A 27,649-nucleotide genomic window follows, 5' to 3' on the forward strand; every position below is an offset into this window, starting at 1 on the left:
AAATGCACACTATTACTTCAATAGTTAACACAAGGTAGGCAGGATACCTTCCTTAATTACTCTATAATACTATTTTTCAGTTTGTTTTTGTAATGCTTACATGCAGTTAATTGTTGTAACTAATGGAAATTGTGTGTTCAAGTTATGACATTCCACCTTATGCAAGTTTAAAAATGAAAGAATTATTTTAAAAAAAAGAAAAAATTACTTTGCAACTTTAAAGCAGTGCTCTACAAACTAATACCTTGTTGTCAGATTTTACTTTATCAATTTTCATTGTGGTCAGAGCAGTGGTGCAGTGAGTAGTGCTCCCGGCTCATGGTGCCCAAAGAACGTGGATTTGATCCCCTCTCAGTCTGTGTGGAGTTTGCATATTCTCCCCACATCTGAGTGCACTGGTTTTCACCCACAGTCCAAGCACACACAGTTCAGGTGGATAGGTAATGCTAAATTGTCCTTAGTATGTAACGGAGTATGTGTGTGAGTGGCTACCCTGCAATGGTCTGGTGTCCCATCCAGGGTGTACCCTCCTTCTGGGAAAGTCTCTGGATCACCACGACCCTGCTCAGGACAAGTGGTTATTGAAATTTGATGGATGGATTTTCCATTGTGTAAAATTGGAACAGCTTCTTGTTCAGAAGAAAATAGTTTTAATATTTTTGAAGATATATATTCTAAGCAAGGGTGAGGAGCTCAGTCACCCGGGAGGAGCTCGGAGTAGAGCGGCTGCTCCTCCGCATCGAGAGGAGCCAGTTGAAGTGGCTCGGGCATCTGTTCCGGATGCCTCCTGGACGCCTCCCTGGTGAGGTGTTCCGGGCGTGTCCCACTGGGAGGAGGCCTCGGGGCAGACCCAGGACACGTTGGAGAGACTATGTCTCCCGGCTGGCCTGGGAATGCCTTGGAGTTTCTCCGGAGGAACTGGAGGAGGTGTGCGGGGAGAGGGAAGTCTGGGGGACTCTGCTTGGACTGCTGCCCCCGCGACCCGGCCCCAGATGAGCGGAGGAAGATGGATGGATGGATGGATGGATGGATATTCTAAGTATAAAGTACTGTTGTTTTTACCGCAAAAATCATTTGCAGTTGAACACTTCTGTCCATGAGTCTGCGAACCCACCTCTGTGCAGCCCCCATCTGTGCAAGACCCTCCAACCATCAGCTTCACACACTCAGGAGTAGAGCCACACCTGCCAGAACCCACTTGGCAGGTCTCTCCTTGGTCTTCAGGTGGAAGGTCCACACATAGGTGGTGCCACGGAGCTTTGTTTTGTACACAGGACACTCGTAGATGTTGCGTGTCTCTTGGCGGTCCTTCGGAATGGCCCTCACGGACAGCACGGGCATAGCTGGCGTCAGCTCCTTCAGACTGGCTTCTGCAATGTTCCCTCCCTGGATGTCCCACCTGGCCCCTGTGGTGGGGTCACCGAGGGTCTGTTATTAACCTCCTGGCACCATCCTGGTGGCACACAGCCTCACCCAGTGGAAGCTTCCACAAGCAACTGACAACCAGCATGGCAACAATTACCCGTCTAATAATGTGGGCCACACACCAGGAATTCATTCCATTACTTTAGAGCATCATTCCCTTCCCATCCCGTCGGCTCGTTCCTCCACAGTCTGTTTCCTTAGTGCGATGGCTAATAACATTTATTTCAGGTAGAAGTAGGATCTCTCCCTGCATTTCCTGTCTGTACCTGGCCTCATTAACCATCTGACACATACTGCTGCATCGGTCTGGCAGGTGTTTATAATATACAGCACATGTTAGAACACCAGAACCTGAGTCTTTGGTAATAATCCAGGACGCTACCAAAATGCATTATATGCTTTAAATGTTAAAGAAATTGTGAATTAAATAAAGGACGAAGGAATGTAAATAAGAAAAAAAATTCTTGCTACAAACACCTTGCTACATCTTACAGTGCAGCAGGAGGTGATGTGGTTAAAACCATCGCCTCCCAGGGTTTCAGTCCTCACTGCTGCTGTAGCACCCTTGATGAAGGTGCTTATGTTGAATTGTTCCAGTAAAAATTGCCTAGCTTTGTAAATTGGATAATGACTGTAAGTAGTTTACCAAAAAACAAATGTAAACATTGCTTTGGAGAAAAGTGTCAGCTAAATAATAACAATGAATGGTTCTTTTCCATAGGAACAGTCATAGTACAGAGAGAAAAATGTCGCTGTGGGGGGAGCGATGCCTACCTTCCATGTACAGTCCATAGACGTAAGCCCCCTCTCGGGCAGGCTGGTTAAAGTCCTCCTTGAATTTCTTGGTGACATCCACAGTGAGGTTCATCTTATCTAGGGGCCATTCGTTCTTCCTAGCCAGGCTCTGCATGACCGCTGGAACGCAGGAGAAGGCCGGTGAGAACCGTGAACAAGAATGCTTGAGTGTGATGCCAGGGAGAGTGTAGCCTCAGACGGGGCAGAAATGTAGAACACACGTTTCAAACAGTTTTATTCCACTTAATTCGTTGGATGCCACAATGTTTTCAAACAATCAAAGAAAGACATAGGAAATATTTCTTCCTAAAATGATAGACACACACAATTTTTACTATATATCTGGTTACTGGTAGTCTTAAATCAAAGTGTTCTACATATCTCATACTGATTACATTTACAAATTAACACAGATGGATATTTTTATGGAAGCAATTCAAGTACTTTAATCGGGAAGAAAAGCAGTTCCTTTCTGTGAGTTCAGCTGACAAAGTTTGGGCCAAAAAGCTTATGCTTTTATTAATTGCTCCATCTACTTTTTACATTCACTCACAGTGAAGTACTTAGTGGCATACATAGTTGAATCAAAGTGTCAATATTTTAATGCGCCATGAGAATGTGGAACTGATCAGCTGATCGTTGCCTTAGAAAACGCTCCATTTATTCATTGGATCCACTAGCAATAAACCCAACAGCCTTACTTGACACTATAAATTATAACACTCACTTTTGCTAATCACTTGTCCATGTAATCCTGTAATTGTAAATATGTAAAAATACAATGGTATATAAAAGTATTAAAAAACTTCTACTATAAGTGTATGTATAAGTAATAGAATACATATACTGTATGCACACATATTTTACATACATCAGTACATAAATCACCACACAGTAGTTGGAAGGCAATGCTTTGAAAACCTTGGTTTCTCATAAGCCCTTATTAATATAAACATTTAAAAACATTTAAGCCCCTTTATGTTTCTATTTCAGCTTGATTTTATTTTTTTTCCATTTTTTCATATTTCTCCTTCAAACTCCAAATGCTTCAAAAACTATTAGCATAATAAAGATGCACTTGAAAATACCAGCATTAAATACCAATGATCATCCACTTTGGGGTGATGAATATTTAGGGAAATAATTGTTTACGACGCTCGAGCGTTGAGCTGATCTGGTAATCAAGCTATGAAATACAATATTTATTCATTAGAGCGGACTTAATGAGGCCTCGCGGCGCTAATTATGAAAAGCACTGTAGCAGTAAATTAGCAGCGTGCGGCGGGCTGGCGGGCGACTGGTACCTGTGAGGAAGGACTGTGGGTTGAAGAGCCCGGAAAGCCAAACCACGCTGGGCAGGGCCAGGTCCTGGGTCCAGCTGTCCAGCTCCCGACACCTCAGCAAGACGTCGTTGTACCTGCGCACAGAGCCCAGCGGCTAGAAGAAGCCCTTCGGCTATACGCTCCGCTCACCCACCTGCCCCTGTGCATTCTGGTGGATCTGTCTCCACGGTCACCCGGTACAGTGAATTTGCTGTCTTCACTGGACACTGGATTAACCACCGGCTAACAACATTGCTCCGATTATTATTATTACTATCAGTGGATCTCTTCTTATTACCAGTGGACGTGTTAACAGTCTGTGGTACATGTAGCAATGGTTTAATGATCACCTTAGGTGTGGAGCGGGTGAGGTGATTGTCTGTTATTTACTCCTGATTAATTGGCCGCGTGCTGGTTTCTGCGGCCTCCCAATCGTAAAAGTGCTGCTATTTTCCTCAGGGTGTCCTTTCAGGCTTATAGCCCTTATTATTTATGTCAGGGAGACTGGCTCTAAATGACTAAATGGAGTGATTATAGAAAAACCCTTAGATCAAAACCATTCAGAGGGGACGCTCATTTCTCTGTAGAAAGCAGCTAGGAGACGTCTGATCTGGGCAACGTAATGGCCATTCCTTAAGAACTGAGCCCCCCAGATCATTAATGCGAGAGAGGGTGGGGGGTGATGCTAAATTTAATGTGACAGGACACCGAGTGCTACCTTTCTTCTCAAAGGATGATCCTGCTCCAATCACAAGTCCAGCTGCAGAGGGCCTCTTATACTTCAGGCTCCAGACCAGTGATGCTCAGACTAAAGGCCTTCAGGCCAGAAGTCGGGCCTCTGCGATGAGGCGGAAGGTTGCAGGCTGTGCAGAGCTCACGGCATGTCACTCACCACTGCGCCAGGCTGTACGTCGAGGGATACGCCAGTTTGGTCCAGGTGTCAGGGACATTATCGAAGAAAAGGGCTGTCTGCAGTTGCTCCATCTCCGAGGAAATTGCCAACTCACCCTAACAAAAGAAAGCGTAAGTGCACTCGTTGGCTCCTCAAAGGGAGCGTGATGAGGTGACACGATAAATAGTGAATTCCTCGCAGGGTGGGGGGAAACAGATCAGGCTACAGAACTTGACATTCTGTTATTTCCCTGCATGCCACATTAAATCGGCAATTTGTTTCTTTGTCTGCAAGGGTTCATCGAAGAAAATGCACTTTAACATGATGAATAATTTACGTGCTGGAAATCTGCATTGACATACATAGCGGGTGAAACGACTGCTCAGCTATCACTTGTAACGGCCCCGTTACTTAATCAAAACACCGCAAACACTCTGGACAGGATGAGAGTCATGCTGTCTTTCTCTGATGTGCACCTTTGAGTTGTACACATGAAAATTTTATATGCTTATAATATTCCCACAGCTCATACAGCCTTTGTATCTAGGCTGTGTGGAACCGGTTGACACACGTTGTCTCTGCTCCGCCGCCTTCACCCTTGCATCTGTGAGACACCCCCACAGCGCCCCCTGGCGCCGCGCCCCCTGGCGCCCCGCCCCCCGGCCCACCTTGAGCCCCAGGTCCAGTTCCTTAAGTGAGCGACGGAGCTCGTTGATGAGCAAGTTCATGCGCTCACACTCCTGGAAGCACACTAGGATGTAGGGTGATCGCTCAGCTGTTTTGGTGGTGATATCTGACATATTGTACTCCTCTGGAAGTTTCTCCAGAATGTCATCCAGGACAGTTTTCACCTGCAAGATCGTATGATTTGAGAGATATGTATTCCTCTCTGAAGACATCACTTCATGAGATTTTCATGATCACTACAGTATTAAGTGAGAAGTGGAAATATGCACTAACTAGTGGGCGCAGTCATTCTGCTTGGGTGGTATTGGGGGTTACAAGGATTAGTGATCACCTGGTTCAGAGTCTCCATCCTCTGTCCTGAGAAGACGTATCTTGATCATTCAGATTATGAGTACAAATAGATGTGGGTAATTTGCCCTTAACTACAGTCCTCTGTGACAGACCTGTCCTAGGGGCACCGCCTAAGGGTAGCTCTGCCTACGCCTCTGCACTCCCAGGTGCCTGTGGTCACTTCCCAAGCACTCCCACTCACCTTCTCCTCTATGGTGTGAGAGGTACCTTCCCCAGTGATGGAGTCCCTGGGCTGCAGCTCCAACAAGGTGTGGAAAAGACTGTCAGAGGTCACTGTCAGGAACTCGATCTCTGCATTGGGGTGAAGCCCATAATGCGCCGGGCTCTCATGAGGCAGCATCTCATCAATGTAGCTATGGTAACCCTGGTAATCTAGGTTGGAAGGGACAACAAATCCTGGAGCGAGGACCATCTTCCTGTCAAACTACAAAGAGAAAATGCCTAAGGTTGAGTTCAGCAATGTCCTGCCCAAGAGTTCATTACTTAAGTGTGAAATTTTATATCTGGTCCTGAGGCTGCCAATTATGTAGCTTTTATTTATGTTAAGAGCTTTATTGAACTCAAAGTAAACTCTAAAAATGGTCAGTTGAAGTTCCCCTTAGCTCCAGAAGAGGGAGGTCTAATACAGGGGACAATACCAGTGTAGGTTGTTCAAAAAAGCCTCTTGCATGATTCATCACAGCGATGTCAAACAATGAAGACTGAGCCAAGATGTCTCCATGGACACACACACACATACACGTACAGTCAGCGTTTAAACCAGTACCTGGTTAGGCTGCATGTACTCCTCTAGGTAGGTGCGACAGAGCCGTCGGTCCCAGTCATCGGTGATGTGGCCCCCGTACATGATCTCCCCAAAGAGATAGCGCAGGTCCTCCCAGGGCACCTGTCAGCCATGAACACAAATCACAGCACACACCCAGAGCTCAAATACATAACAATAATTTGAAGAACTAGCTCCTTAAAACTGGCTGCCACACGACGGCTGTCTCGGTCTCATCACCTGCGAGTTTGCTTCCAGGTAATTGTAGAGGACATTGACAGATATGGTGAGGTCTCCAGTGCTGAAGGGATATTTCCGGTTCCAGCCCTGGGGCCCAAACTTGCGCCTCTCTGCTACGCATGCATGGAAGTAGCACAGTGAGAAGAGGATTGTCTTGAACTCCTGTTCACGGGAGCAGCGGTCCAAAATATCCTGACCACAGACAGAGGAGAGACACGCAGTTGTGTGTATGGGAGAACTCTTCCTTAAAATCATTCTGCCTGTACCATGCTCTTTCATTGTGCCCTGAAATCAGTCTGTAGCCTTTCCATTATACTTGGTTTTCATTATTATCTAGGAGTTCATTTAAACGTTGTTTTTTTAACTGACAAAGTAATTATTAAATATTATACAGATAGATTCACATAAACTGCTTGTATGACATACGGTAGCAATGATCGAGAGCCTATTCCATAAGCATAGGGCATGAGGCAGGGTAGACCCTGGATGGGACACCAGTCCCACACACACATACAAACACACACATTATGGGCAATTCACAGTCACCAGTTCACCGGAAACACATTGTTGGAATGTGAGAGGAAACCAGAACTGCGGGAGGAATCCGATGCAAACATGGGGAGAACATGTAAACTCTTCACAAACTGAGCCAGATTTACACTCATGTCCAAGCCCATGGTGCTATGAGGCACCAGCACTACCCACTGCACCATTATGCCAACTGTAAGGTTGATATACATAATACACATGTGAACATCATTACACATATTTATATTTTTCCAAGCTGAAATGAAATTCACTAATATTTTTGACCCAGGACAGGGCAGGGCCAACACACAAAGGATGTGCTCCAGGACAGGCAGAGCGATTGCAGATTCCACCCCTCTTCTACAGTTCACCTGGTCAAAATTGTCGAGGGCAGCATGCAAGTTGGCTAGCATGCCGGTGGGTGGCTCATTGGTGATCTTGATGGAGTTCTCCAGGATGCCCTGGGGGATGATGTGTTCCTGGGGTGTGGGAGCAGGCTCGGCGCTCATGAACACACGGTAGTCGGCATGGCTGCACTCACTACAGCGCTCCAGCAGGGTCTCCAGGCTGCCCAGCCACCTGGCCACAAGGTGGATGTTCTGTCACATGCACAAGTGCAACAGTGGAAGCTTAGTGAGACACGCTGGGCTTGTAAAATAATTAACTTTAGCAAGCATTCAAAACTTCCCGTATCAGTGTAGCCTTTATAAGGTCACCAAAAACAGAAAGGACAGAGTTGCTGTCACACACAGTCAACAGGAGAAATCAGTATTATACCAAACTGGTATCAACTTGATGAACCAGACAGAAAACATATCTAAAACTGCAAATAGCTGATGATACAAAAAGATTAAATACAAACATTAAATAATGCCTTTAGTAAAAAGGCATAGCAGTCATCCGTTCACTTTCTAGAGCAGCGCTGACTTCCTACTTATTTCAAAGGCAAATTGGCAGATTACATATGAAAGATAAAATTATTTAAAGCTGTTTTTTAACATGGGGGAGCGTGGTGGGGTGGATTTGGCCAGGTCCCCCTCTCTGGCGGGTCCGGGGTTTGCGTCCTGCTTCAGGTGCCTTGTGACAGACCGGTGTCCCGTCCTGGGTGTGTCCCCTCCCTCTCCAGCCTTGCGCCCTGTGTTGCCGGGTTAGGCTTCGGTTCGCCATGACCCCGCTCGGGACAGGCGGTTTCAGTGTGTGCGTGCGTGTGTGTGTGTGATGATTACAGGCGACTGTAGGTGACCACATTAATGCTAAAATTAGACCTCCTACCGAAGAGAACATCTGAAAAATAAAATCATAAATCCCATAACACAAAATCTGCAGTGAAGCAGGAACATACAAAGCGTAAACATCTTTTCTCTTATTGTCTTCTGTCATTATGATTTTTAATAACTTTTAAAAACACATTTTTTTTATCTGCGTTATATGCGGCCAGTCTTGTTTATTGTTCACGTCTTGCACATTAGCCCACCCAAACCTATTTTTTAACATTTAAGCATTTCATACACAGACACAACCACAAAAGCGACCGCCAGGCCTAGGAAACCATCAACATTGTCACAGATATAAACCCAATGCCTGATGCTAACCACGACTAATGTCTCAGGGTTTACCCTCTGAATACAAAAATAAAACCACTCTCCCATTACGTCTTTGCTTCTAACCTCAGAACTCAATATGAACAACATGGTCAATGTCTTCGCCTGTGTGCAGAAGGGTTTGGGGTCTCCCTTTATTGCATTGTATAAAAGTGAACATTTTGTGTGGCATTTTAAAAAGAATTTTCAACTGGTTTGATAAATATTTGTGTGCTTCAGAACAATATTCCACATAATGCAAAAATGTGTTTTCAATGCCCTGTTGTTGTGTTGGAGGTTTTAACTAATAACGTGCAATAAAGTAAAAAATATAAATGGAATGCTCAATAGCCACATCACAAACTTCCTTTAATCGGTGCTGGAGTCAGAGCGCTCATCCATGAGCAGTCATGAGCAGAAGAATCTAACCCAAATCGTAATTCAGGGCTTCCAAAAACCTATAAAAATTGTCAAAGTCAGGAAGTCGACTGCAAAGAGAAGTACAGGAGTGAATGTTGTGCATGTGTGTCCGCCCTTTGCCTTCTGTCACCTGCAGAATAACCCAGTGTCCTTCCCTGGACGCTTTCTCCATGGCAGCCTCTGCCACAGCTTCCTGGCCCTGCCCCAGCGACACGTTGTGCAGCTTCCCGAGGTCTATGGTGAACCCCAGCTTCTTACCTGCAACAAGCAATACCACAGATTTATAACCCGAACATACCCATTACCAATGACAATTTTATTTACATTCACTACTGGTATAAATATAGTAATAAATGAGTAGAAATAAATCAAGGAAAAAATCTCTAGATTTAGACCTAGTAAGAAACCCCCAGTGTTTGAGACTCTACTCAACGATATATTCCCAACTGCTCCCCAAAATGCAGCGCTTTCATCTTACGTTATTTGCATAACTATGATGTCTGACTACAAAGCGCACCAGTAGTTCATTAAGACAATGAATTAATTGCCTGACATTCCCCTGGAATGGGTAATGGCAGCATTACCCAGGGACTCCACGTCCTTTAGCGGGTCCACGCCAGGGGACAGGATGAAGAACATGGGGGATCCAGGCCCGCTCTCTCTGAAGGATTTAGCAAAGTCACTCTTGCGACCCTCTGTGTACTGCACGCCTAGCTTCTCCTCCACAAAGATCCTGTGGAGAAATGTGAAGAAAGGAAGCTGTGCAGCACAAGATCCGAGAGAAGCCAAGGCCCGTGCCATGAAGATGTGTCACGGAGCACAATACCAGCAAAAACAGTAAACAGAGATCACAGCAAGACTTCATTTTGTTGGAGCCAGACTAAAAATGGAACTGTGCAGCAGATACCCTGGGAAACTAAATTTTCCCTTAAAATTGTACAATAATAACTATAAAACCAAAATACACATGCCAGAAAATTGTGATTTATGAACTTTGGGGCCTTTGTACTAGTTACCACTATGATAAAAAGGTACCACCCACTTAATAAAGTGTGGGGCTCATTCTGTGGTGAACACAGAGAAGAGGGTAGGTGAGGCAGCAGGCCTCCTTTGGAGGTCAGGAGCAAAATCCTGGAGAAACACCTGACAGCATAGGTCATTCTGTCGGGGCGCAGGGCACGCATCAGGATGAGCCTCTGCAGGGAGCTCTTGGTCTTCCACTCCTGGGGCAGTTTTTCCTTTTCTGGACACTCTGACTCCACAACCTTCCTCCAGCGGTTGGGTGAGCCTTCAATGTCTCGGTCCAACCCACGGAACTCATCCGTGAAGCTCATGGCCTAAGGGTATGGAAATCATTCAACAAATGGGGTGATCCAGACTCACACACTGGATGACTTATGGCATCTATTCTGCTAACAAAAACGCATTGACTGAAAGAAGGCTGGATGGGATGGATACTGCTGCACATGAGGTAGGTTCAGCTGAGAGTCTCCAAAATCACAGTGAGCATCTCAGATATTCTTTCTTCTCTGATATGAAAATGCACCATACTCATTTTCGTCAACAAAAGAACAAATAACTACACAACATATTGTAGTCTGGTGGACCAACCTTGATGGCGCTCCAGGCTGAGTTGGACAGGAAGTCAACAGGGCTGACGTAGCTGTGGTCGATATTGAACCTGAGAAGGAAATCCAGCTCACGGACATTGATCTCTCTCTTCATGAGTAAAAGCTGCAGATCGAGACAAGGAGAAACAAGCTCTGAAAAATGCAGTACAACATGGTGAAAGGTGCTATACATTAGGCACAGAGAAAGGGGATCTCTAGGACAAGGAAGCCCTGAAGATCTCTTGCCAGTACCTGGAAGGCCAGCTGAGCACTGAAGGTTAGCTTGTCCCTCTCAAACAGGCCGCGGCTGATGTAGTTGAAGGTAGAGAAGGTGACGCAGTTGATGAGGGCATCCACCCTCTTCTTGACATCGCTGGAGGGCTCGGCCTGGCTCACGGCCTTGTGAAACACCACATTAAATGCCTGAGGATAGAGAGTGAAGCAAAATCACTGGCCAGGAACGTACTTGGCCTGAATGAGGGGGTAAATAGGGGCCGGGGGGGGGGAATGAGGCTGTAATGGGTCAATTAGATCTTACCTTAAGTGAGAACTGGTACATTGGATTGATTTTATGGAGGTCATTCATTATGAAGTAGAGCAGGGAAGCTCTTACAGCCACAGGACGGTAGTGTTCACGTGCCTCATTAATTTTTACTTCATTAACTTTTGCCTCCAGGACCTGAAAAACAGAACTCATTGTGGCCCTGGTCAGCACCCATCCCTGCTCACATACAGCACTTTCTGTAGAGAGAGGCACTAAGATGGCATGCATATAAACCTTCACACATGCTTTTATGAAAGTTTCTTGCATGTGACCAGTGTGTGCTAAGGGCTTTTTTCATTTAGTAATTTAGCTGACACTTTCTTCCACCAAGGCAACTTAGTGTTACAGTCCTTACCTGTTTATACAGCTGGGTAATTTTAGGTAAGTACCTTGCTCAAGGGTACAACAGACAGAAGTAGGAATCAAACGTGCATCCTTTGGGTTTAAAGGCAGCAGCTCTATCCACTATGCTAACAGCTGCCCCTTTTCAAGGGATATCTTTTTGCTAGTGTTTTGCCTTTAGAAATAACTATGCAAGAAACTTTTAAGTCACAGGCCAAATAATGTTGTATCTCTACAAACAGTGACGGAAACTACATAAAATAATGATCATAAACTAATGATGTGCCCAAAGCTTATGAAACAAAGTCTCGAAATGACTGACTTTTAACGGTCTAGAAAAGGATGAAAATTTGTATTTTCTGAGGGTTAATCTTATATAATAATTGCTATCTGGTACATAACTTTTTAAAAGAACTTTTTTAACAACAGAGTTACAAAGTGCAGTGATCATTAGCATTCCAGATTTCTCATTAATTGGTATACTGTTCAGACATTTATTCTCCCTGCTTGCAAACTCGGGCTTTTTTCAGGTGGCCATGTTTTATGTTTATTAATTTAGCAGACACTTTTCTCCAAAGCGACTTCCAATGAACACAACGTAGTAGTATCAGCCCACGCCTTTCAATGCAAAGTGACTTACAAGACTATTTACAGTGAGTCACTCATTTATACACCAGAGCAACAAAAATCGAGTACCATGAGGGAAGACACTTGAACACTGGGAGAACATGCAACTTCCACACAGTCTGAGTAGTGGATCACACCCATGCCCTCTCACACCACTCAGGTGCTGTTAGACAACAGCGCTACTTGCTGTCCCCCGTGCAGCATGCATTCAACACATTAAGCACAGCACATGGCAAAGGCCACTCATTAAGTTCTGCTGTACCCACTTTCATCTCAATCTCAGCTGCTGTGTGCTTGGTAGTCTCCAGCTTCTCCACCAGCAGATTGTCTCCTAGGAAGTTGCTCTCTGCAGCTGAGAGGCGAGTCAGCAACTCATCTTCCAACAGCTTCAGTTCGATCTTAAAGGAGTTTTGCTGCTTGGTCAGATCCGACTGGCAAACAACAGCAATCACACCCATCATCGGCGAGCCCCCGTGTACACTGAAACTACTACAGTAATAACATACCAGTGTAACGCTTTTCTCAGTGTTCTTAAGGACAACTCACGTAGTTTTCGTGCACTTCCTTTCTATCTACTATTCTCTGAATGCCATGGGCAGTTACACTGCTTTATGAGCAAAAGTTACGAAAAGGGTCTCAGGTATCCCACCTTCAACTGTTCCAGATCAGGCCTCTCCAGGTTGACCACCTCGGCCAAGAGCTGGTCTTCCAGGCCATCTCTGGTCACTGTGAAGTTGATGAGGGTGGTCTGGGCCTGGATCTCAGGCTTGTAATGTGGGTTAGCCAGCTTGGTGTGCAAGATGAGCCGGAAGTCTGGATGGAAGTAGCACTCCTTGTCCCCTACCTTGATATACCTTCTCAGGGACAAACAAGGGGAAGTAGGTTACACTGCCTGGATAACCGTTGCATTCAACCTGCCTAGAATCAGACAGACAATCAGTACCTTCCTTTCTTGATAGTGTGTCTCCCCAGCAGTGGGTCAATCACTGGGTCGATGGCCTCCTCAAGGTTTTCAATGAGAACAGGATATCCTGTGACCACTGCTTGTTCTATGACATCAACATACCTGAAAAAAAAATTAGAGGAAATTTACTAGTAGAAAATTTACTAGTAGTATAATTATGGGTCCTTAACATCCATCTTCATTAAATCCATAAACTTAAAACCATAAGCTTTGCTGTAAATCTCAACCACTATGGCAGCATCATATGCAAATATGTGTCTGAGGAACTAGTTAATCATGAACCCTTCTTTATGGGCTGTTCTACACATGTGGTGTCATATGCAGAGATCTTATGCAGCTGCCATTCACCCAGCTGTGAGACCTTTATTCCATTTCTTTTACATAGACCAGAGGCCAAACTGAACAAAAGAGTCAAAGGTCGACTGTGACTTCCAGTTCTTCAGTGACACTGACAGTTGTTGTCACACTTTGGGACCTGATGTGTCGTTGGCAGATGCTCCCTCACCCTTTCTGCCCCAGGCTAACTACTCTGAGGTTAGCGCCGTAGCGACTCTTTATCCACTTGACACCCTGCAGCTGGGGGTCAATGAGGAGGGGCCATCGTTCACAGTTGGTGAGGATGGTGGCATTCTGCGTGGACATTCTGTCACCGGGCAGGCCTTCGTTGTTCCACTTGGCCACAGTGGCATCATCTGTCAGCATGCACACAGGGTCAAGACCCTCTGTCATGGGGATGGAGATCTGTAAGAGGAGGAGGGGATTTATGCTTCAGTTCTAACCCATCTTCACTGGAAGCCAATGGCAGATGTAAGGTTTAATTGCCATTGTGGAGCTCAGAGAAACTTGTGTTGTACAAGGAAGGCCTTTGCATTTCAGCAGGAGAGGTTCAGCAAGGATTCAAAGCTACATTTCTGCATAATATTCCGTTGCAACGGTTTTATGATGAAGTATGATATTGCCATAGACACTGGGGGGAAAAAATCAAACAATAACACCATCAAACAAGGACATTGTTCACACAGTATGCCCATATAAATTTACTTAGATTGCTTCGTGGAAAAAATTAAAGTGAGAGAATGAGGAGAGCTCTCAGACAATTAGCACCAGAAAAGCACTGCGTAATCCGAAAATTATTCTAACCACTTATTGTCCTTGTGGGCCAACAGAATGTGCAGCACTTTAATGGGTTCCATTTCCTTTCCATGATCTACACTTCCTTTTACATGAGTCTGCACCCTGATGCCAAACAGCTGCCAACTATCAGGGGGCAGGATGTAAGTACAGTAAGTCACGCTGCTCTATTTATTGTTACCACATCCTAAATGATTCGTATTTGAAGCTTAAGTCTTTTTTCTTTGAAATACTTGAGGACAGTGTTGTCACAGCAAAAAATGATTTTTCTTTTCTTGGCTCCATCGCCAAAACGATTTGCAGAAATGCAATGCAAGATCGGCATGAATAGCACATAACAGTTATTTGCTCAATAAAATAACCCTCACTGCGTAAAGCTGATCTGGATAAAAGCACTAGGGAAGCAAATAAAATAATATAGGCAGTAAAATTAGCTGTCTGTTGTGTTGTTGGAAATATTACATGAATAATGATAGCAGTAACCTCATGAACATGCTGACTGAAGCTCTGAGTGAGTGCTCACTTAGAAGGCCTGGATGATGAAGACTGAGCAGGCGAACGGTACCTTCTGATTTCGGAGGAATGGCATCCACAGGTTCTCCAGCAGCTCATGGCGATACCTCTTGGAGAAGGAGCCAGCATAGGAGACGAAGGCGGCCGTCAGGAGCACGTCTCCACACAGTGTTTTCTCCTGCTCGTGGTACTGAGCCATGGAGTGGCCCCAGCGCACATTCTCAGACTGGAGCACATACAGATGGACATGTGCACACAAGGGACAACTCAGACACCACGGCATGCTTTAATCATAGTATCAGCATGCCGTTTTTGAGTAGCAGAGTAGCCTGAAATGCAGAGAGCTAACATTAGCGCAGGTCCCCGGTCAGCAGGGTTCTCACCTCAAGACCTTTCACCAGGCGGTTGGCCAGCTCAATGGTCTTGTTGGTCCTGTTGACCTCATCTTGACAGCGCAGCTTCTCTGATGTGGCTTTCTCAAAGGCTGCCGTCAAAGCTTCCAAACTGCCGTCCAGCTCCTGGGGCGACAGGGCATAAGACATATAGTCATCATTACAGTGCAGCTAAGACAAACTCTGCGCATCACCATAGAGAGAGCAGAAACTTGGTCTACCAATTTGTTATTCTGAACCCTACTGCAAGAGGCCTGGAGAAACTTGGGACTTCTTGCAGCGAAGACAATTTTAATAATATAGTCAATTTTGTTGGAGGGGGAAAAAATGTAAAAATTAAATTAAAAAGCCTGGAGGTTGGCTGCTTAACAAACGCTGCTCGGCTGCTTTGGTTCTGACACAGACGAGAAGTCTGGCATGCTTATTAAAAGCCGCTCTCCCCGGAGTCCGTGTAATGGCAAAGAAAACAATTAAGTCTCAGAAAGACTTTTCACCGTGGGCCACCTGACACGGTTTCTCACGTTGAAGTGGCAATTCCCTGCCAAAGGGTGTGAAACAAAATAATTACTTCCAGCACCGATGGAAGGAAACCATAGTCATTTTCAAACATTTCAATTAGGTCAGCGATGACAGTAATGAGGCTGTTCTTCCCCTCCACCCCCCAGGCCTACAGTGAGGAGATGTGTTGGTATCCAGGAGGCCTCTGCATTTTCCAAATACAAGAGCGTCCTCGCACTCAACTCACCTTTTCATTCACTGCTAATTCAAAACAAGGTGAAGTTCAGCAAACTCTTCCTTTGCCGGGGTGATCAAACAGAATTGTGTCACTACGGCGATGGGTGGCGGGGCTACGAATACAGATCAGCCCTAATTGTGGCAGGCCTTATTGCCACAGTCTGTCAATCAGAGCCTTTGAATTGGGGGAAATTTGCTCTGTTCATTCTATTAAATGATGTATGCAATTAAACGTGTTAGAATTCATGATCTTCAGTCAAGGTTAAATGAAAGTAGTTAGTCCTGTCAGGCAGGTGATTAAACGCTGCCTACATCAGGCACATTTATGTGCCAAATTAAAATTTGGGTCTAAAGCATGAATCTTCATACACGTCAGTTAATTACCTCGCAGTCTTGCTACATAAATGCCTCGCATATTTGCTCTTAATCACCATGTTCATTTTAAAACTTACTTTAGTCTCCGTATTAAAGGAGATTTCAGTCTTCAAATAAAAGCGCTCCATGTATTCGGCAAAAGACACCCGTCTTTGAGCGCTCTGTGTTGGCACAGTATCTCAGTGAAAATAGTTTTTTTTAAATGTTGCTTTTTTCTCCAAGAAGGATAAAGCTGTTCATTTTCTCTGGAAAGGAACGCTGTGGTTTACATATTTCGTTTGACTACTTTGATGGGAACAATAATCTATGGGATACATGCAATCGATTTCTTATGTGATGGGGATTTCCTGAGAATAGAAATTATTGTCACGTCACATATATTTAACAGCTGGTTATTAAAAAAGTGCTGTTTGTTATTATATGCTGGGTTATGGTGGTGGGTGACCATGGAACAAACACTGGACACATCTCCATACGCTATCACTTTGCCTTGAGTGCTCAACAAGTGCCCCCAGGGGGTGGCCTTAGTTAGCACTGCCCATCTTCTGCCCCCTCACCGCCAGCTTCCTACGGATTGCCTCGAGCTTCTCTGCCGCCTCCACCAGATCGGCACTGGCCTGGAGCAGGGACTGGCGCTTGAACTCCACCTCGCAGAGCACCTGGAACACACGGAGAAGTTTTGAGAATGGTGAGCGTGTCCGGTGCGCTCGGCCTCCGCACGTGTGGGTACGGCAAACGGCCCAAAGTCACCATGCACAGTTAGAGGTAACCACATACAGTATACTGCTGTGTAACAGTTGGTCTTTACAAGATTCAACAAAGTTACAAATAAATTTGCCTGTAGGTTTTAATTTGAAATTCTTTCCATGAGGACCATGATTTCAGAGCTATACTCTATACATTGCAAAAACTGTACATTTACAGAGGTACAAACTAATGACATGATGGCTGATGATGAGGAGAATGAAGATACAAGTGTGGTTCCCATAATGCAGAGTTTATTAGAACTCAAGGCAGCAGCAGGAGGTTATAGCCAGGAAGGTGCATATAGGGGATAAATATTGCATATACTCCTAAATATTATTCTTTCAGCCTGAGGAACCGCATTTCTCCAATAGGGCCAATACTGCACACCAGCTTCACCGTTTGCAGGGACAGGCACTGTCCCCCATACTGTCACTCCCAAGCCCTTCTACAGCTGAACAGAACTCTTACATGAACATTAGCACAATTATTTACAATTCAATACCCGGCTCCTACCCATAGGGGCGCCCTTGAATAACATGTATTTTGCCCAAGTTCAAATATCAAGCTACAGTATAATTCTAATTGCAAATCCTAATATAACAAGTGTACTATATATGGTTATTCAATCATTTTTATTGCAGATAAAAGTTACTGCTATGTGTTATGTTCTTATATATTGGCTATTTGTTTTGATTTGAACAATTTACTCTGAGGGCTTTGTTTTGTAGCCTTTTCGCTGCAAGTGACGTACACTGTGTGGCCTTGCATAGAAAGAGTGGATCTCTGGACCAAGGTGGGAAACTGCTGCATTATGTAAGCAATAAAATCACTGAAACTGCTACAACATTTGCCTGCATGCGAGTGCAATAACATTCAAACATTTGTGTTAAGATTTTTTTTCTGAAAACAAAGCACCAAAAGTATCGAGTGCAATACTTACATACATCTTTTGACAGCGGCAGCATGACAGGGGCATGGAATCATAGGGAAAATGGGAGAAAAAGAATAGGCACAGTGACAAAAATGAACAATTAGGCAATGTGACGGAAATTAATTTTGCTCTGGTAAGATGAGCATTGCATCACATTATTAATGAGCATGTGTACTTGTGAGCAAGTTTGCTATTTACCCGTGATGAATGTAACTGCATGGGTGAAATATATGATGAATAACTGCCATGCGCAAAGGATAAAATCAGGACATTTTCAAAGGGGTGGATCACTGCTCATAACTCACACCTTGGCTTTATATGACACAACTGTCGAAGGGTACTTTCACCAAATTATTCATGTAAAAAGCCACATACTGAAATAAACCTTATTCATTTATAAATACAACAGAAATTAAGAATGTTTACAGAGGGAAACAAAGACTTTAATTAAAATATCACAGTGCTTATTTCAGTTCTACAATCTGTGAAATTTGGGTATTCTTAACTTTTATCTGTTTATCATTAATTTAATTGATATCCATATTCATGTTTATAACCTTACAAATTCATGCAAAAAATATGAAAAGTAATGTAATTGCAATTTCATAGCAGTTTGACTTTGTCACCTGTGTGAATCAGAAGTGATCAGTTCTAGGATCAGTTCTAGGATCAGCAGAGCAGCAAACCAGAAGTGACAAGACTGTCTGAAACGTGGACAAAGGCGACCTGATGACCGTGGCGGCAGCAGCAGAGTCAGGTACCTCATGGAAGCGAATAATGTTTATGACCCAGGCACACAGCCCTGCAGCCGCTGAGGACTTGAGCCGCACAAACTCCGGGTTGAACTCGGGGTCGCTTAGGTATTCGTCCTTCACTACTCTGACTGTGGCCTCCGGGATGTGCTCCTTGTCAAAGTTCACCAGAGCCTGAAGGAAGTCGTCCACCTGAGTAAAAGAAGCGGGACAGGGGAAAGAACCAGAGGGAATAAAATACAATAACCTCAGCTAAACCTTGATACAGAATATCCTGAATGAGCTATACTGACCAATATGAATTACATTTGGCGCATTTGATGCTGAGGACCTGAGAGTCTAACCATATTGGCACGGAACATCTGAAAAGGTTTCATGAAAAATCAGCCTAAGTGAAAGACAGCCTTTTTGTCATAACAATACCAAATACCACTTAATACACAAAGTAATCCGATACACACGTGTGTATAACCATATACAGAAAACTGTATATTATCAAATAGGAAAGACCTGTAGTGAGATTTGCAGCGGCCAACTCGCGCAATGTGCCTGACAGCTGAACTGTGAAGAGTCTCCACTAAATATGCTCCCCACCTTGCTCATGTACATCTTGGCCGCTTTCCAGCTGCGGTCCTTGGGAATGCGACCTGGCGGAGCAAGCAGGACCAGCACGGCAGCCGCCACGTTGGTCACGATGGCCGGAGGGTTGGGAAATGTGCGTAGCTCTGTGAGGTTCAGCTGCAGAGCACACCAATATGCCTCCTTAGGACTAGTGCGGTAAAGAGGGACAGATGATGAAGGGACGTGCTGGAGGGAAAATGGGAGGCAGAACCTACACACCCGGTTCAGAGTGTTCAGTGCTGCGTTTGCGGCTTGGAGGGCAGGTTCTGCCTTGGCTAGGTCGTTCTCTGTCTCTTGCTGCTGCTTTGTGACCTCAGCCTGGATGGCTGCCACCTAAAACCACAGGAATATGAAGCATCCTGTCCATCTACTACCTGTTTTGCAGCTCATAATACTACATATTTCTAATTTCAATAGGAATACATTTAAGGACGACACATTGTGTTGGGGGTGGCACGGTGGCATGGTGGTGCAGTGGCGAGATGGCACAATGGGTTGGACCGGGTCCTGCTCTCTGGTGGGTCTGGGGTTCAAGTCCCGTGTGGGGTGTCTTGGGACAGACTGGTGTCCTGTCCTGCGTGTGTCCCCTCCCCCTCCAGTCTTACACCCTGTGTTGCCTCCCCGCAACCCCAATATGGAACAAACAGTTCAGACATTGTGTTAGAGCAGTGCTAGTATTAAACTATCATATTACTATAAATAACATTGTAACAAAGCCAGTCAGTGAGGGTGAACTGTGTACAAGCAGGTGTCCAGAGATCTGATGTTCCTATTTCCCTCCAGGCCTCCTGGGCACAGTACAGAGCAACGAACGCACCCTCTGTTCTTCAGCATCGGCCACAGCCTTCTCCTGGTTGAGCTTCTCCGTCTGCTGGCCGATCTTGGCGATGAGTGCTTCTGTGTCCGAGTTCCTCTGGTTCAGCTCCACTTCCTGGATGGCCAGCTTGGCTTTCAGATCCTCCACCTGTGAAGACAGGTTGTTTCATCTTACTGTTGGCTTAGAAGACCTTCCCCAAGCCCATCTGTATTACCCACACTTTACCAATAGCTCCTGTTGTGTGTTTTACTTGTATGGCAGACTGTTGAGACCTTCTGTAAAACAGAAAACGTGCTGCAGTATAGATGCATTCTGTACAAGTTCAGAGGATTGAAATTCAGTGGTTAAGGGGATATGTTCATGCTGACTTTTTTCTCCAACCTTCTTTTTGTCCAGCTGCACAAATTAATGATTTAGTAAATATATGTTTCAATTTCCAAAGACTCGGTATTAAGCACGCTGCTAAAAACAGCCCACCAAGAGCTACCGCTGAAGAATACATTACAGTGTGTCCTCAACTTGCAAACCTTTCAATGACTTTTTGCCGTTACAAATATTTTGAAATATTTGGAGAGAAATATTTACCAATTTGAATCGCACGCCTGGTGCGGTGATGGATAGGGACGAATAGAGATTGTGAATAGTAAGCACTGCCTTGCATTTTCGAATGAAAGAAAAATCAGACAGAAGATGAACAAGCTGTAGATGATCCTATGCCTTCTACATCTACCAGTTTTTTCGTCAGTGAAGTGCTGCCTCTTCATTATCCTCCACCTCCATGTAAAACCTTTGCCTTGGAGTAGATATGCTGATGTTGTTGACTCACACACACACACACACACACACACACACACATTTTCAGAACCACTGGTCCCATACGGGGTCGCGGGGAACCGGAGCCTACCCGGCAACTCAAGGCGTAAGGCTTCAAGATAAATAACATACACCTTAAACAGTTTTTTAAATGTCTTGCTATTAAACTTGTATTGGGTATTAGTGTATTTTCTGTGATGTGTGGGTTAAAAAGGGAGGTGCAGTTGAGCACAAACACCATTGTGTAGCTCAAATAATTATTGCACTTTCTTATTTACACCATGTCATCCACACCTCTGTTAGGGGACTTAAAACACTCAGGTATGCTCATGAGCCATCCTGGCTCACCAGAGGCAGAGAATAAAATAGTTTAATTCCCTTCCAAAAAGCTGTTGTTTATGACCCTGCAAAACTGTCTGTGTTGCTGACACAAGACATGGGAGAAGTGAAATTATTCAAGATCAGATAATCTGTTTTTTTCAAAAAGTCTTTTTTTTCAGTCATACTAATATGAAGACTTTGGATGCAATCTTTTTTTGTGTTTTGACTGAGCCTCGATTCTCCTTGACTGATGTTCAGACCGTGAGACGTTAATGACAAATTCTGACCTTCGCATTACCATCTGAATGATTTGTCATATTAATTTCTTTGGTTTATTTTACAGGAGGAATTCACATCACCTTAACATTAGGCAAACCCCTTTAGAGCTGAACCTGCCACTCCACTATGCTCCCAGTAAGAGTTTACAGACTAACGGTGGGGGGTGCGGATCAAGCGGCACCGGCTAGTCTCGTTTAAACAAGTCTCAGGAACACAGAAAACAAATAAAGCCCCAGGCTCCCTTCCCCATAATGTATTCCATTAGCTGAAGCCTCTTGGGAGGATTGCAGCTCGCACTTTGTGTAAATAAGGTATGTGGGCCGTAGATGAGCGCTGCCTATGCTCTCATTCTGAGGGCCATGATTGGAAATCTCCCTCAACAGGTCCTCACTTAATTAAACCTTCATCGGCCTCCTATTTTGTTGCTCTTGGCAAGAAAATAGGGAAAAGGCATCTCTAAAGCAGACAAATTTCCGGAAATATTCCTCATATTCCATTTTGGTGCTGTAGTATACTTGACCATGGTACTTACCTTAAATTGATACTGTAGGAATACTCTGCGGCATGAATGGCAAAAACTATTTTAAAACTGCTTAAGGTATCAGCTAAATAAATATTAGTAATAATAGTTAAAAAATTCATTCACTTTTTTGGCTGTAGACTTCTGGCTTAGTAAAGACAACACAAAGAACGGTCGCTGTAAATGTTCATAACTTGCCTACAAAATTATTTCAATCTTACTTTCACATCTAACAATGCATGTACAGTGAGCATGAACTCTTACATTTATTCACTTAGCTGACACTCTTTTTTTCCCCAAAGCAACTTACAATTACTTACCCATTTATACAGCTGGGTAATTTTACTGGAGCAATTTGGGGTAAGTACCTTGCTCAAGGGTACTACAGGCAGAGGTGGGAATTGAACCAACAATTTTTGGGTCAAAAGGCAGTAGCTCTAGTCACTATGCTACCAGTTGCTCCACACATCAACAAAAATGCATTGCCCCTCCAAGACAGCAAATCAGTTTTTCACAAAGTAACACTGATCAGATGTTCTGTGAATTCCTGGATCGACTGCAAGCTGGAAGTTTGTGTTCTTCAGAGACAAACCCCACCACAAGGAGGCCCTGAGAGATCCCAACCTGGGAGGCTGTGGATAGCAGTTTCTGCAGGCCATTCTCCAGCCTCTCCATCTTTTGGCTCAGCTCCCTCCTCTTCTTGGCCAGCAGGTTGTCATACAGCTTCATGAACTCCAGGAAACTCTTGGGAGTTGTGTAGTTGTAGTGCTTCTCGTTCTGCTGGTACTTGATGCTCACCTCGTTCACGCTGGTATGGGAGTACGAGATGAACTTGCTAATGGAAGCTCTGACTTCAGGCTAAGTGTTAAAAAAGGGAAAGTGTTTTTACATTGATTATATGACATCAGATTTTACATTCATGGTACTATTCACATACATCTGCATGACAAAACTCCCAAAGCTGAAATTTACCAAAAACCAAAATTCTCCCTTCAAAACTGTATTTTTTTTATACTTTTGCTCAAAAACACACACAAAACATCTTGCAAATTGTACTGAGAGGTTGCAGCGGGGTTATGAAAAAATTAGAGACGTGTTCCTTTCATATAATTATTGAAAAAAAATGATAGTTCACAAACCAGTCCGCATTGCTTTGTAATTGTTCGTCCTGAAATGCTCTCACTCTGAACCCAGCAGAATTTAGTTGGTATTAAAAATGAGCCACTTATTACACTGCCTACAATCATCCTTTGCTGCTTAATTTATTTCATAACAAATCAACTTAATCAAGCTCATTAAGTGTCATTATTAGCCATTTATTGTTGTCTTTTTCCCAATGCTCTAATGATAGACAGCCTCCCCACCCACCAGTGCCCCCATGACACACGGGCCTCGCTGGTGCTTTGCCCCTCCTGGGTGGTTTCATAATCACATTTCACGCTCAACAGGAGTAAAGAATTTAACAGTGTTCAGAACTTACTTTTGTACCTACAAAAGTGTCTGATTTTCTTCTCCGTACCACAGTAAAAAGACATTCTAATGTTGTGTATCCATATTTTAAAAATGCATTGTATTCTCTTCTGTGAGAGATCATGTATTATTGGATGCATAACTGTGCCTTTTGTGTATTTTATGTTCACAAAGACTACATTAAATTGAATACAAATTATGCAAAATTTAAAATACAATGTCACATAAAGAAGCATCAAAAGCATCAGCCGTATAAAAATTCTGAACGTAAAGTGCTGCTGAATGCTCAAAGTATTATCATGAAAGGTGCGTGGGAAATGGATTTTCAAGGGTGTCAGGATGATGGACGGGGGGGCGGGACTCCAGCAGTGGTGATGGGTTTCTATCTACACACGGCAGCCTGGTAGGAGTATCTCCATGGGTAAAGCTGGGGTGAGAGTCAAACAGTTTACCCCATAGTGGAGGAGATACCGTCTTCTGAGTTTGTCCCCTGGGATGAGATTGGTTGCTACAGGTCCTTGGCAATCATTTGTGGCAGATGCAAATCTCCAGCGGGCACAGAACCAGAACCACACTTTTATCAAAGGACCCAACTGCGTGCTAATTAATCCTGTCGCCTTCATTCATGAATTATTTACTTCTGCTGTAACTGATCGCGGGCGGTAATGGATTCTGGGGAAGGAACAGAGCCTTTGCACAGACTCAGGGGTTGGGAAAGATCCTCTTCTGTTTCTATTAGAGCAACAGATGCCTGGAAAAAGAGGATCTACAAGGATCATAAGAGGACAAGAAACTTAGAAGGAAGGAACGGTTTTTGTAAATGGGTACCCAAAAGGACAAACGGGCTGACTTAAGTGTTCCACAGCACTGCCAAAGACAACAACGAATGAATGAAACAAATGCTTTGGTTCTCTAAAAGTGAAGCACAAAAGCAGGCCTCACCATCACAAACATTTCTTACCACTACAGCTTCCAAGGCACACAGAAAAACGTGACCTCGATATGTAGATATTGAAGTATTCTGAGCAAAATTCTTTAAACTCTATATGCAAAATACTTGTGAAATGTGCAAAATAATTCACTGTTTATTATATTTAAAACATGGCTTGGAAATGACCTCCAATCCATCGATCTTCTCAATGAATGTGCTACTGACAGACTGCAGGGCTAGCTGGGGCCACGAGTGGAACCAGTTGATGGCAGTGCAGTTGACCAGGGCCGGGAACTTTCTCGCTCGGGTCCTCAGGGTGAAGCCCACAGGGGAGAAGCACAATACCACCTGTGGAGCATGTGTGGAAGAAGGAGAAACATTACCTAGGAAATCACCCAGCTCAGTGTGGTGAAATTGTGCACAGGTTCATCTGCCACCCAGTGGAAGAAACTGCTGCATTTTACCAAATTTCCAACAAGCGGCATTTTTTGTGTGTTCATGTGATTAGTGCAGTGTAGAAAATACACCGATTTCCAAGGAATCAAGATTTCTGGAAACTTTTTAACTGTAGATGTTGATGTATCATAGTAAATTACATATTATAAATAAGAGTTTGCATGTATTTGAGCATTCTGTTGTTTTGAAAGCCCAGCAAAAAAGCAAGATCTAGAAAGAAAAATACATTTTAAATCCTGCCAAGTGTGAAGCATCTTAGCAGATACAAGATTACTATTCATTTGAAGAAAAACATGAAGAACATTGAACTTTTAATAATTCGTTCACGAGCATAATAAAAACCTTTAATTTTAGGGCACCTTGTGGTTTCATTCCTGCTACACTTGCAGAGATATGCAGAAGAATAAATCATGAGAGATAATCATTAGGCAGATTCTTTCTCTGTGGTAGCAAATAATTAATGAATAATGATAACAAAGCCTGCTTCAGAGTAAAACTGCTGCTGCAAATTTCTTTCCAAGACAGAAAGAATTGAAAGAACATAAAGCACTGCAAGATCCTAGGAATATGTCTTCATTCGGATACTGGGTAACTAACAAATTCAGAAATTTGATCAGCATTTTTCCAAATTAGCATCGCTCATGACAGCAGGGGCGTATCTACGTGGTGGCCGTGGGTGGCCAGCGCCACCCCTGACTGAAGCTCGGCCACCCCTCTGGCCACCCCGTTGCACAAAGCACTCTGCTAGCGAATTTTTAAAAATAATCATGTTACCGCACATAAACGTTACCACATCATACGCTTACATTATGAGTCTGTCACTGTTTTCTGTAAGTAGCTATTCAAATTAATAATAATAAAAGTGTTTCTTGACAGGTGTGTTTGTCTAAACTGAAGAGAGTATGAAAAGGAAAGCAGGGGAAGATAGGAAGATACTTTCCTTTTTTACAAACTGAAGACTGAAACTGGAAATGACAAAGAGCAAGGCAGGGAAATGAATGGTACAGAGAGGGAAGAAGAAGCAGGGGAAATGTGAGCTGCTAAGAGAGACAAAGAGGAAGCAGAGATACAGAGGGAGCTTGCGGAGAAGCTCTAGAGACACAACACACATCAGACCAGAATCAGAGATGAGCAGAAACGCTCATGTAGTCAGTCGTTGCCCACCAGGTATGTAGGTTACATAAGTTGTACCTGCAGACATAAAAAAATAATTTCCAACACCCAATTTGCATCTTTATCATCTAAATATACAAATAATGTAGAATAAGGATCGTATCAAATGATATTATAATGTTTTTACAGACATTTCTAAGTATTGTCACTAATTTCTTGCGTACATTTGTAATAAATTCTGTAGAATTTATAGAATTTCTGTCCGTAGAATTTGCTTTTGGTACAGCATGTCACAGTCAGTTGTGATTTTTTTTGGCCACCCCAAGGAAATCACTGGGTCTTACCGGGCCATCCCTGAAAAAAGTTCTGGCTACGCCCTTGCATGACAGACAGATTTATTTATTTACTTCGGTAAAGACCTGTTTTTGCCAGTACAGGTAGACCTGAAGAGGAATACAAATGGTGTGGGGTTAGAGGGGAACTAACCTTGAGCTGTCTGCGAATTCGCTCTATGAAGAATTGCCAGCAGTTCTCCCTCGTGTCCAAGAGACCCATTCCCCGGAGCTCTGTACGGATGGAGGAAATCACCATGTCCACCTCTTCTTCGCTGAACAGATCCGGAATGTCCCCTAGAGGACACACACCCGAAACAATGACCCCACACCGTCCCACATTCCTGAACTTACCCACAAAACAAGTCATTTTTATGACATATTTGGAAAGAACCAAAAACGTGGAATACTAGGCCAAATAAGACATCTTATGCTCTGGAAAGATCCTCAGAGAAGAGACAAAACATAAACATTGTGCTGTGACAAAACATTGGAACAGTTCCAGACAACACTGGTAGCAGATCCCCGTGAAAACGGACCATAAGCCCAAGAGCCTATATAAAAGAAACTATATAAATTTTTCCTAACACTTTCTTAACGTTTGTCCTCCAAAGTAATACTACAATAAAGTACAGGAGAACATCTCACAGCCAGTGACTTTTAAATAATGATAAAATTGATCAACTATAAAGCGGTCAATACCCGAAAGAAAAAAAGACACATTTATCTGCATTAACAATTAGGAAAAGTGAAATGACAGCGATACAGCCGAACAAATTGTTTATTTTAGAAGATAAACTACCTTCTGTTCTTTTGTTTCAGACCTTTATTTAGAAACCAGTACAATATAGATTTGTTCCAGAAGATAGGAGTCATTTGTTCTTCTGTAAAAGGTCAGTTGATTATAATAAGAATCCATTTCATTGCCTCTCACCATTTAAAAGGTAAATCAGCTTTTCATGGCAGGCTAAATGAGAGCCTTAAACAGAGGCTTCACTCTCTACAATAACACTTAAACTGCGTTCTTTTGTGTGAGTTTTTTATGCGAACAATAGCAAATTACATGTGGAAATAAAAAAAGCTTTTCATAATGAATCACACATTTACTGATTGCAAATAATTGCGATAAGCGGCTTATTTTCCTTGGGTCGCCCGAAGGTGAGTTAATATCTGCAGTGTAACTAATGCTCACGCCTGCTCCCTCACCTCTGCTGATGAGGCCTATTCACAGCTCTGCTGACCCGCACTCCTCATCGTCTCGTGGCTCCTCGGGGCGGCGGGGAGCGTGTTGGTTAAAGTTTTGTGAGCGG

General features: G+C 43.7%; 1 protein-coding gene across 1 annotated transcript in view; it reads right to left on the bottom strand.

The window, feature by feature from the left end:
- Positions 1-1,158: 1,158 nt before the first annotated feature.
- Positions 1,159-27,649, bottom strand: part of dnah9l (dynein, axonemal, heavy polypeptide 9 like) — a 61,911-nt gene continuing 35,420 nt past the window's right edge. Inside the window, exons 54-82 of the mRNA XM_018729546.2 lie at positions 26,494-26,636; positions 24,625-24,786; positions 22,662-22,895; positions 20,105-20,251; positions 19,507-19,620; positions 19,261-19,404; positions 18,676-18,858; positions 16,794-16,895; positions 15,118-15,252; positions 14,787-14,960; positions 13,596-13,831; positions 13,070-13,192; positions 12,776-12,980; positions 12,393-12,557; positions 11,152-11,292; positions 10,866-11,036; positions 10,615-10,737; positions 10,147-10,340; positions 9,588-9,736; positions 9,134-9,261; positions 7,375-7,602; positions 6,476-6,667; positions 6,239-6,358; positions 5,654-5,896; positions 5,103-5,285; positions 4,435-4,550; positions 3,525-3,637; positions 2,200-2,340; positions 1,159-1,406 (exon numbers count right to left, since the gene is read on the bottom strand). Of these exons, the coding sequence (XP_018585062.2) occupies positions 1,159-1,406; positions 2,200-2,340; positions 3,525-3,637; positions 4,435-4,550; positions 5,103-5,285; positions 5,654-5,896; positions 6,239-6,358; positions 6,476-6,667; positions 7,375-7,602; positions 9,134-9,261; positions 9,588-9,736; positions 10,147-10,340; positions 10,615-10,737; positions 10,866-11,036; positions 11,152-11,292; positions 12,393-12,557; positions 12,776-12,980; positions 13,070-13,192; positions 13,596-13,831; positions 14,787-14,960; positions 15,118-15,252; positions 16,794-16,895; positions 18,676-18,858; positions 19,261-19,404; positions 19,507-19,620; positions 20,105-20,251; positions 22,662-22,895; positions 24,625-24,786; positions 26,494-26,636 (4,757 nt within the window). The remainder of the gene's footprint in view (positions 1,407-2,199; positions 2,341-3,524; positions 3,638-4,434; positions 4,551-5,102; positions 5,286-5,653; positions 5,897-6,238; positions 6,359-6,475; positions 6,668-7,374; positions 7,603-9,133; positions 9,262-9,587; positions 9,737-10,146; positions 10,341-10,614; positions 10,738-10,865; positions 11,037-11,151; positions 11,293-12,392; positions 12,558-12,775; positions 12,981-13,069; positions 13,193-13,595; positions 13,832-14,786; positions 14,961-15,117; positions 15,253-16,793; positions 16,896-18,675; positions 18,859-19,260; positions 19,405-19,506; positions 19,621-20,104; positions 20,252-22,661; positions 22,896-24,624; positions 24,787-26,493; positions 26,637-27,649) is intronic.

This window comes from Scleropages formosus, chromosome 12, assembly GCF_900964775.1.
Source record: "Scleropages formosus chromosome 12, fSclFor1.1, whole genome shotgun sequence".
NCBI classification, from domain to species: domain Eukaryota; kingdom Metazoa; phylum Chordata; class Actinopteri; order Osteoglossiformes; family Osteoglossidae; genus Scleropages; species Scleropages formosus.